Raw genomic sequence first — 11,537 nt, forward strand, 5'->3', positions numbered from 1 at the left:
TTCTCAACTCGGTTTTAAATTGGCTCCCCCGTATTTTGAGGCTGTGCCCCCTAGTTCTAGTCTCCCCGACCAGTGGAAAGAACCTCTCTGCCTCTATCTTGTCTATCCCTTTCATTATTTTAAATGTTTCTATAAGATCACCCCTCATCCTTCTGAACTCCAACGAGTAAAGACCCAGTCTACTCAATCTATCATCATAAGGTAACCCCCTCATCTCTGGAATCAGCCTAGTGAATCGTCTCTGTACCCCCTCCAAAGCTAGTATATCCTTCCTTAAGTAAGGTGACCAAAACTGCACGCAGTACTCCAGGTGTGGCCTCACCAATACCCTGTACAGTTGCAGCAGGACCTCCCTGCTTTTGTACTCCATCCCTCTCACAATGAAGGCCAACATTCCATTCGCCTTCCTGATTATCTGCTGCACCTGCAAACTAATTTTTTGGAATACATGCACAAGGACCCCCAGGTCCCTCTGCACCACAGCATGTTATAATTTCTCCTCATTCAAATAATATTCCCTTTTACTGTTTTTTTTTCCAAGGTGGATGACCTCACATTTTCCGACATTGTATTCCATCTGCCAAACCTTAGCCCATTCGCTTAACCTATCTAAATTTCTTTGCAGCCTCTCTGTGTCCTCTACATAACCCGCTTTCCCACTAATCTTTGTGTCATCTGCAAATTTTGTTACACTACACTCTGTCCCCTCTTCCAGGTCATCTATGTATATTGTAAACAGTTGTGGTCCCGGCACACCACTAACCACCGATTTCCAACTCGAAAAGGACCTATTTATTCCGACTCTCTGCTTTCTGTTAGCCAGCCAATTCTCTATCCATGCTAATACATTTCCTCTGACTCCGCATACCTTTATCTTCTGCAGTAACCTTTTGTGTGGCACCTTATTGAATGCCTTTTGGAAATCTAAATACACCACATCCATCGGTACACCTCTATCCACCATGCTCGTTATATCCTCAAAGAATTCCAGTAAATTAGTTAAACATGATTTCCCCTTCATGAATCCATGTTGCGTCTGCTTGATTGCACTATTCCTATCTAGATGTTCCGCTATTTCTTCCTTAATGATAGCTTCAAGCATTTTCCCCACTACAGATGTTAAACTAACCGGCCTATAGTTACCTGCCTTTTGTCTGCCCTCTTTTTTAAACAGAGGCGTTACATTAGCTGCTTTCCAATCCACTGGTACCTCCCCAGAGTCCAGAGAATTTTGGTAGATTATAACGAATGCATCTGCTATAACTTCCGCCATCTCTTTTAATACCCTGGGATGCATTTCATCAGGACCAGGGGACTTGTCTACCTTGAGTCCCATTAGCCTGTCCAGCACTACCCCCCCTAGTGATAGTGATTATCTCAAGGTCCTCCCTTCTCACATTCCTGTGACCAGCAATTTTTGGCATGGTTTTTGTGTCTTCCACTGTGAAGACCGAAGCAAAATAATTGTTTAAGGTCTCAGCCATTTCCACATTTCCCATTATTAAATCCCCCTTCTCATCTTCTAAGGGACCAACATTTACTTTAGTCACTCTTTTCCATTTTATATATCGGTAAAAGCTTTTACTATCTGTTTTTATGTTTTGCGCAAGTTTACTTTCGTAATCTATCTTTCCTTTCTTTATTGCTTTCTTAGTCATTCTTTGCTGTCGTTTAAAATTTTCCCAATCTTCTAGTTTCCCACTAACCTTGGCCACCTTATACGCATTGGTTTTTAATTTGATACTCTCCTTTATTTCCTTGGTTATCCACGGCTGGTTATCCCTTCTCTTACCGCCCTTCTTTTTCACTGGAATATATTTTTGTTGAGCACTATGAAAGAGCTCTTTAAAAGTCCTCCACTGTTCCTCCATTGTGCCACCGTTCGTCTGTGTTCCCAGTCTACTTTAGCCAACTTTGCCCTCATCCCACTGTAGTACCCTTTGTTTAAGCATAGTACACTCGTTTGAGACACTACTTCCTCACCCTCAATCTGTATTACAAATTCAACCATACTGTGATCACTCATTCCGAGAGGATCTTTTACTAGCAGATCGTTTATTATTCCTGTCTCATTACACAGGACCAGATCTAAGATAGCTTGTTCCCTTGTAGGTTCTGTAACATACTGTTCTAAGAAACAATCCCGTGTGTATTCTATGAATTTCTCCTCAAAACTACCCCGTGCGATTTGATTTGACCAATCGATATGTAGGTTAAAATCCCCCATGATTACTGCCATTCCTTTTTCACATGCCTCCATTATTCTCTTGATTATTGTCCGCTCCACCGTGAAGTTATTACTTGGGGGCCTATAAACTACGCCCACCAGTGACTTTTTCCCCTTACTATCTCTAATCTCCACCCACAATGATTCAACATTTTGTTCATTAGAGCCAATATCGTCTCTCACAACTGCCCTGATATCATCCTTTATTAACAGAGCTACCCCACATTCTTTCCCTTCTTGTCTATCTTTCCGAATTGTCAGATACCCCCGTATGTTTAATTCCCAATCTTGGCCACCCTGCAACCACGTTTCTGTAATGGCCACCAAATCATACCCATTTGCAATGATTTGTGCCGTCAACTCATTTACTTTATTTCGAATGCTGCATGCGTTTTGGTAGAGTGTTTTAATAATTGGTTTTATACCATGATTTTTAGTTTTGACCCCTCCTGCAGCCCCTTTATATTCATACATATTGTCCCTTCCCATCACCTTGTGGTTTACACTTACCCCAGTGCTACTCTGCTCTGTTGCCTCCTGCCTTTTGCATTCTTTCTTGGGGTCCTGTTCATCTGAGCTCTCACCCACTCTAACTAGCTCAGAGCCCTCTCCTGGGTTCCGAATACTCCTCGCATTGAGGCACCGAGCTTTCAGGCTTGCCTTTTTATTACACTTTGACCCTTTAGAATGTTGCTGTACAGTGGCCCTTTTTGTTTTTTGCCTTGGGTTTCTCTGCCCTCCACTTTTACTCATCTCCTTTCTGTCTTTTGCTTCTGTCTCCATTTTGTTTCCCTCTGTCTCCCTGCATAGGTTCCCATCCCCCTGCCATATTAGTTTAACTCCACCCCCACAGCACTAGCAAACACTCCCCCTGGGACATTGGTTCCGGTCCTGCCTAGGTGCAGACCGTCCGGTTTGTACTGGTCCCACCACCCCCAGAACCAGTTCCAATGCCCCAGGAATTTGAATCCCTCCCTCTTGCACCACTGCTTAAGCCATGTATTCATCTGAGCTATCCTGCGATTCCTACTCTGACTAGCACGTGGCACTGGTAGCAATCCTGAGATTACTACTTTTGAGGTCCTACTTTTTAATTTAGCTCCTAGCACCTTAAATTCGTCTCATAGGACCTCATCCCTTTTTTTACCTATATCGTTGGTACCAATGTGCACCATGACAACTGGCTGTTCACCCTCCCTTTTCACAATGTCCTGCACCCGCTCCAAGACATCCTTGACCCTTGCACCAGGGAGGCAACATACCATCCTGGAGTCTCGGTTGCGGCCGCAGAAACGCTTATCTATTCGCCTTACAATTGAATCCCCTATCACTATTGCTCTCCCACTCTTTTTCCTGCCCTCCTGTGCAGCAGAGCCAGCCACGGTGCCATGAACTTGGCTGCTGCTGCCGTCCCGATGAGTCATCCCCCTCAATAGTACTCAAAGCTATGTATCTGTTTTGCAGGGGGATGACCACAGGGGACCCCTGCACTACCTTCCTTGCACTGCTCTTCCTGATGGTCTTCCATTCCCTATCTGGCTGTGGACCTTTCACCTGCGGTAAGACCAACTCGCTACACGTGCTACTCACGTCATTCTCAGCATCGTGGATGCTCCAGAGTGAATCCACCCTCAGCTCCAACTCCGCAACGCGGTCCGTCAGGAGCTGGAGGCGGATACACTTCCCGCACACGTAGTCGTCAGGGACACCGGAAGTGTCCCTGAGTTCCCACATGGTACAGGAGGTACACTTCCTGCCGGCACTGTCACTTCTGGGGGAAAATCAATAATGATACTTTTGTGGGAAGGAATTGGATGTAATGTGTCTCAGATCGACTTGTGATACCACCCATGCCAAAACCAGGCGAGGAAAAGTTGGGCAATCTAGTTTAATGCCTTTGAATTGTCCTCCATGTTCTCATGTTTGTGAGGGTTAGATTGCCTTTCAAACCTCGAATCAGGTGTTTAAATGTCTTATTTCAACTTTCAAGGATGCACACTGGTTATTGAGCTATTTGTGCCCCTTGAAGGCTCATGCAATTGTTTCTTTTTCCAAAACTTTTTTTTTAAGTTCTGCAACCAAAGCTGGATGGTAACCTCACTCCCTTCCCACATGTCAAAGTATGGCTGGGACCCAGGTAGAGAGAAACTTGATGTATCTCCTTTGGCACGGACGGGTTGCGTGTAAAGAACAATTTTCGAGGTTTGCTGTGTGTCCATCAAAATTACTGCAAGAAAACCTCAATCCACTCTCGTTGTCTAATCTAATGATATGCAGCTAGAATTTTGTTACCCTTGAATTTTTGTGTGCAGTGGGAAATCCTAACCTACACAATTGGATTGCATTTTGTTTTGGTTTTTAATTCACGGAATGTGGGCTTCGCCGGCAAGGCCAACATTTATTGCCCATCCCTAATTACCCTCTGGAAGGCGGTGGTGAGCCGCCACCCTGACAACTGAGTGGCTCGCTAGGCCATTTCAGAGGGCAGTTAAGAGTCAACCAGATTGCTGTGGGTCTGGAGTAAGATATAGACCAGGCCAGGTAAAGATGGTAGATTTGGTTCCCTAAAAGACATTCGTGAACTAGATGGGTTTTTAACAACAATCTCGGAGTTTCATGGTCGCCATCACTGACACTAGCTTTTTAATTCTAGATTTATTTAATTAACTGAATTTAAATTCCCCAGCTGCAGTGGTGGGATTTGAACTTGAGTCTCTAGATCATTAGTACAGTGCATGTGGATTTCTAGTCGAGTAATGTAATCACTAGGCTACCGTTGCCCCTTGATTAAGTTGAAATTAAGTTTATTAAAAAAAGGACGTGCTTATTTGTACTGCAAAAATGGCCACCATGCTCCACCCATTGTTTATGATTGGTCCCCTTGGAGGATAAGCCACACCTTGAAGTTTCACAGGAATGTGTAACTGGAACCACCCATCCCAAGGTCTCACTGACTGCAAATTGTAACTTGATCCACTTGGACTTCCTGAAGCGACAGAGGACAGAGCTCCCCAGAAGACAGCAAGGACCAGCCAAAGTGCCTTAACCCAGTCCAACTACATCCCTCCCCCAGCTGAAGTGCCTTACCCAAGTCCAAGTACTTCCCCTCCCCCAACCAAAGTGCCTTACCCCAGCGCAAGTGCATCCTTCCCCCTGCCACCCCCCCCCCCCCCCCCCCCAACAACCATAGATGGGGCAGGCATTGTGTACGGATTGTTAACAGGTTTATTGAGTATGAAATGAATAGTGACAGTGTCGTGACTTCTGGATATCATCCACTCCAACGATGTCCCTTGGAGGGGGTTGTTAGAACATGATCCGTCTTCCGAGTTCCATCTCTCCCTTCTGATCCTCCTCCCCCCCCACCCGTGTCTCTCCTTCCCCCTCGCCCCACCCATGTCCCCCCTCCGCCCCTTCCACCCGTGACCGTCCTCCCCCCCCCACCTGTGTCTATCCTCAACTTCCCCAACCCGTGTCTCTCCTCCCCCTCCCTCACCCGTGTCTCTCCCACCCCTCACTCTTCCGTGTCTCTCCTCCCCCTCCCTCGTCTCTCCTCCCTCTCCCTTGTCTTTCCTTCCCCCCCACCCGCGTCCCTCCTCCCCCTCCCGTGCCTCTCCTTTCCCCCCCCCTCACCCGTGTCTCTCCTTCCCCCTCCCCCACCCGTGTCGCTCCTCCTCCCCCGACCGTGTCATTCCTCCGCCCCCCACCCGTGTCATTCCTCCTCCCCCCCACCCGTGTCATTCCTCCTCCCCACCAACCCGTGTCACACCCAACCGTGTCCCTCCTCCTCCTCCTCCCTCCACCCACCCGTGTCTCTCCTCCTCCTCCCCCCCTCCCGTGTCTCTCCTCCTTCCTCCCCCTCCCGTGTCTCTCCTCCTCCCCCCCCCACTCCACCCGTGTCTCTCCTCCTCCCCCCCCACTCCACCCGTGTCTCTCCTCCTCCCCCCCCCACCCCCGTCTCTCCTCCTCCCCCCCACCCGTATCGCTCCTCCTCCCCCTTCACCACCCGTGCCTCTCCTCCTCCCCCGACCCCCCTCCCGTGTCGCTCCTCTCCCCGCCCACCACCCATGTCTCTCCTCTCCTCCCTCACCCGTGTCTCTCCTCCCCTCCCACCCATCCACCCGTGCCTCTCCTCCATCTGTGTCTCTCCTCCCCCCACAACCCGTGTCTCTCCTCCTCTACCCCGTCTCTCCCCTCCCCACCCACCCACCGCGTCCCCCCTCCCAGTGTCTCACGTCTCCCCCCCATCCCGTGTCTCTCCCCTCACTCACCCAACCCCCCGTGCCTCTCCCCTCCCCCCCCCCCGTGTCTCGTCCCTCCCCCACCCACAACCCCCGTGTCTCTCCTCCTCCCCACCCGTGTCTCTCCTCCTCCCTTCCTCTCCCGTTTCTCTCCTCCTCCCTTCCTCTCCCGTTTCTCTCCTCCCCCCACCACCCGTGTCTCTCCTCCCCCCCCCCCCGTGTCTCTCCTCCCCCCCCCCCGTGTCTCTCCTCTCCTCGCCCCCGCCAGTGTCGCTCCTCCCCTCACCCGCCCCCCCGTGTCTCTCCTCCCCTCCCCCCCCACCCGTGTCTCTCCTCCCCTCACCCCTACCCGTGTCTCTCCTCCCCTCCCCCCCACTCGTGTCTCTCCTCCCCCCACCACCCGTCTCTCCTCTCCCTCGTCACAACCCGTGTCTCTCCTCCTCTACCCCCGTCTCTCCCCTCCCCTACCCACCCAGTCCCCCCTCCCAGTGTCTCACGTCTCCCCCCCACCCCGTGTCTCTCCCCTCACTCACCCACCCCCCCCCCCCCCGTGCCTCTCTCCTCCCACCCACAACCCCCCCCCCCGTGCCTCTCTCCTCCCACCCACAACCCCCCCATGTCTCTTCTCCTCCCCACCCGTGTCTCTCCTCCTTCCTTCCTCTCCCGTTTCTCTCCTCCTCCCTTCCTCTCCCGTTTCTCTCCTCCCCCCCCCCACCCGTGTCTCTCCTCCTCCCCACCCCACCCATGTCTCTCCTCCCCCCCACCCGTGTCTCTCCTCCCCCCCACCCGTGTCTCTCCTCTCCCCCCCCACCCGTGTCTCTCCTCCCCCCCACCCGTGTCTCTCCTCCCCTCCCATGTCTCCTCCCCTCCCCCACAACCCGTGTCTCTCCTCCTCTCCCCTCTCCCACCGTGTCCCACGTCTCTCCCCTCACCCACCCACATGCCCCCCCGTGTCTCTCCCCTCACCCACCCACATGCCCCCCCCGTGTCTCTCCCCTCACCCACCCACATGCCCCCCCCCCCCGTGTCTCTCCCCTCACCCACCCACATGCCCCCCGTGTCTCTCCCCTCACCCACCCACATGCCCCCCGTGTCTCTCCCCTCACCCACCCACATGCCCCCCGTCTCTCCCCTCACCCACCCACATGCCCCCCGTGTCTCTCCCCTCACCCACCCACATGCCCCCCCCCCCGTCTCTCCCCTCACCCACCCACATGCCCCCCCCCGTGTCTCTCCTCCAACCACCCGTGTGTCGCCTCCCCTCCCACCCAACCACCCGTGTCTCTCCTCCCCGTGTCCCGTCTCTCCCCTACCCACACACCCCATTCTCTCCCCCTCCCTCTCCCATCCGTGTCTCACCCCTCACCCCTCCGTGTCTCTCCCCGCTGTCGCCACTCTCGGCCGCTGGCGAGGGTTCGAAGTGGGGGAATAGAGTGTCGGTGGGTGGGTGGGCGGAGAGAGAGCCAATCCTCAGGCCTTGCCGCGCGGGACGGGAAATGATCCGGCCGGGACCAGATGGCGGGTTTGGGGGCGGGGCTTGCCGCCTGTCTGTCAACAGCTGCACAAATAGAAGGACGCCGTGTGTGGCGGCAGCGCGTGGACCTGCCCGCGGGGGGGTGGGTGGATGGGGGACAAGCTGCTTGTGAACATTTGCTCAGTGTGTAAAGTTCAATATTTGAGTTGTATGAAAAGAAAGTTAAGCACTGCCCAACACTTGCGCCGATTGACCTTGCTTCCCGGACTACGCCATCTTTTCCGCCGCAGTAAGTGCCTTGCCGGGTTGAGTGCCTCAGCCTCTGGAACCTTTGTTTTTGTGGTTGCGGCGGGCGCATGTTTACCTTGCCTCGCACACCGGCACCGTAAGGTCAAAGAATAATGATCGAAAAGTGCCCAAGTGAACTCGAAATCGAGGAAGACTTGCTTCCACTCTAAAAGTGAGTTCTTGGGTGACAACAGTCCAATAAGGGAATTACAGTCTCTGCCACAGGTGGGGCAGACAGTGGTTGAGGAAAAAGGTTGGGTGGGACTGGTTTGCCGCACCTCCTTCCGCTACCTGCACTTGTTTTCTGCATGCTCTCGGCGACGAGACTCGAGCTGCTCAGCGCCCTCCCGGATGCACTTCCTCCGCTTAGGGCGGTCTATGGCCAGGGACTACCAGGCATCATAGAAACATGGACACTAGGTGCAGGAGTAGGCCATTTGGCCCTTCGAGCCGCACCACCATTCAATAAGATCATGGCTGATCATTCACCTCAGTACCCCTTTCCTGCTTTCTCTCCATACCCCTTGATCCCTTTAGCTGTAAGGGCCATATCTAACTCCCTCTTGAATATATCCAACGAACTGGCATCAACAACTCTCTGCGGTAGAGAATTCCACAGGTTAACAACTCTCTGAGTGAAGAAGTTTCTCCTCATCTAAATGGCTTACCCCTTATCCTTAGACTGTGTCCCCTGGTTCTGGACTTCCCCAACATTGTTCCTGCATCGAACCTGTCCAGTCCCATCAGAATTTTATATGTTTCTATGAGATCCCTTCTCATCCTTCTGAACTCCAGTAAATACAGGCCCAGTCGATCCAGTCTCTCATATGTCAGCCCTGCCATCCCGGGAATCAGTCTGGTGAACCTTCACTGCCCCCCCTCAATAGCAAGAACTCCGATTAGGAGACCAAAGCTGAACACAATATTCCAGGTGAGGTCTCACCAAAGCCCTGTACAACTGCAGTAAAACCTCCCTGCTCCTATACTCCAATCTCTTAGCTATGAAAGCCAACATGCCATTTGCCGCCTTCACCGCCTGCTGTACCTGTAATCCAACTTTCAATGACTGATGAACCATGACACCCAGGTCTCGTTGCACCTCCTTTTCCTAATCTGCTGCCATTCAGATAATATTCTGTCTTTGTGTTTTTGCCACCAAAGTGGATAACCTCACATTTATCCACATTATACTGCACCTGCCATGCATTTGCCCACTCACCTAACCTGTCCAAGTCACCCTGCAGCCTCTTGGCATCCTCCTCACAGCTCACACTGCCACCCAGCTTAGTGTCATCTGCAAACTTGGAGATATTACACTCGATTCCTTCATCTAAATCATTGAAGTATATTGTAAATAGCTGGGGTCCCAGCACTGAGCCCTGCGGCACCCCACTAGTCACTGCCTGCCATTCTGAAAAGGACCCCTTTATCCCGACTCTCTGCTTCCTGCCAATCAGTTCTCTATCCACGTCAGTACATTACCCCCAATACCATGTGCTTTAATTTTGCACACCAATCTCTTGTGTGGGACCTTGTCAAAAGCCTTTTGAAAGTCCAAATACACCACATCCACTGGTTCTCCCTTGTCCACTCTATCCTAGTTACATTCTCAAAAAATTCTTGAAAATTTGTCAAGCATAATTTCCCCTTCATAAATCCATGCTGACTTGAACCAATCCTGTCACTGCTTTCCAAATGCGCTGCTATTTTATCTTTAATAATTGATTCCAACATTTTCCCCACTACTGATGTCAGGCCAACCGGTCTATAATTACCCGTTTTCGCTCTCCCTCCTTTTTTAAAACGTGGTGTTACATTAGCTATCCTCCAGTCCATAGGAACTGATCCAGAGTCGATAGACTGTTGGGAAATGATCACCAATGTATCCACTATTTCTAGGGCCACTTCCTTAAGTACTCTGGGCTGCAGACTATCGGGCCCTGGGGATTTATCGGCCTTCAACCCGTTTTGTTTTTACTCCAGCCAGGGATGTATAATTGTTGGAAGTTCATCCATGTGATCTTAAATGTTTGCCATTGCCTATCCACCGTCAACCCTTTAAGTATCATTCGCCAGTCTATTCTAGCCAATTCACGTCTTATACCATTGACGTTATCTTTCCTTAAGTTCAGGACCCTGTTTCTGAATTAACTGTCACTCTCCATCTTAATAAAGAATTTTACCATATTATGGTCACTCTTCCCCAAGGGGCCTCGCACAACAAGATTGCTAATTAGTCCTTTCTCATTACACAACACCCTGTCTAGGATGGCCAGCCCTCTAGTTGGTTCATAAGAACATAAGAATTAGGAACAGGAGTAGGCCATCTAGCCCCTCGAGCCTGCTCCGCCATTCAACAAGATCATGGCTGATCTGGCCGTGGACTCAGCTCCACTTACCCGCCCGCTCCCTGTAACCCTTAATTCCCTTATTGGTTAAAAATCTATCTATCTGTGATTTGAATACATTCAATGAGCTAGCCTCAACTGCTTCCTTGGGCAGAGAATTCCACAGATTCACAACCCTCTGGGAGAAGAAATTCCTTCTCAACTCAGTTTTAAATTGGCTCCCCCGTATTTTGAGGCTGTGCCCCCTAGTTCTAGTCTCCCCGACCAGTGGAAACAACCTCTCTGCCTCTATCTTGTCTATCCCTTTCATTATTTTAAATGTTTCTATAAGAACACCCCTCATCCTTCTGAACTCCAACGAGTAAAGACTCAGTCTACTCAATCTATCATCATAAGGTAACCCTCTCATCTCCGGAATCAGCCTAGTGAATCGTCTCTGTACCCCCTCCAAGGCTAGTATATCCTTCCTTAAGTAAGGTGACCAAAACTGCATGCAGTACTCCAGGTGCGGCCTCACCAATAACCTGTACAGTTGCAGCAGGACCTCCCTGCTTTTGTACTCCATCCCTCTTGCAATGAAGGCCAACATTCCATTCGCCTTCCTGATTACCTGCAAACTAACTTTTTGGGATTCATGCACAAGGACCCTCAGGTCCCTCTGCACCGCAGCATGTTTTAATTTCTCCCCATTCAAATAATATTCCCTTTTACTGTTATTTTTTCCAAGGTGGATGACCTCACATTTTCCGACATTGTATTCCATCTGCCAAACCTTAGCCCATTCGCTTAACCTATCTAAATCTCTTTGCAGCCTCTCTGTGTCCTACATAACCGGCTTTCCCACTAATCTTTGTGTCATCTGCAAATTTTGTTATACTATACTCTGTCCCCTCTTCCAGGTCATCTATGTATATTGTAAACGGTCCCAGCACCAATCCCTATGGCACACCACTAACCAC

At 50.7% G+C, this 11,537-nt stretch overlaps 1 protein-coding gene across 4 annotated transcripts in view; it reads left to right on the forward strand.

Annotated features, from left to right (window-relative positions):
• The first annotated feature begins 8,093 nt into the window (after positions 1-8,093).
• The window catches only part of LOC139275247 (nucleoside hydrolase-like), a 39,635-nt gene continuing 36,191 nt past the window's right edge, over positions 8,094-11,537 (forward strand). For 2 of the 4 annotated variants that reach the window (XM_070892445.1, XM_070892446.1), the window contains exon 1: positions 8,239-8,402. Coding sequence is in view for 1 of the 4 variants with exons in the window: in XM_070892442.1 (XP_070748543.1) it covers positions 8,153-8,231 (79 nt within the window). In the remaining 3 variants the exon portion in view is untranslated. The other 2 variants (XM_070892442.1, XM_070892443.1) reach the window with 2 other exon arrangements.

The sequence above is a fragment of the Pristiophorus japonicus genome, chromosome 10, assembly GCF_044704955.1.
Source record: "Pristiophorus japonicus isolate sPriJap1 chromosome 10, sPriJap1.hap1, whole genome shotgun sequence".
In the NCBI taxonomy this organism is placed as follows: Eukaryota; Metazoa; Chordata; class Chondrichthyes; family Pristiophoridae; genus Pristiophorus; species Pristiophorus japonicus.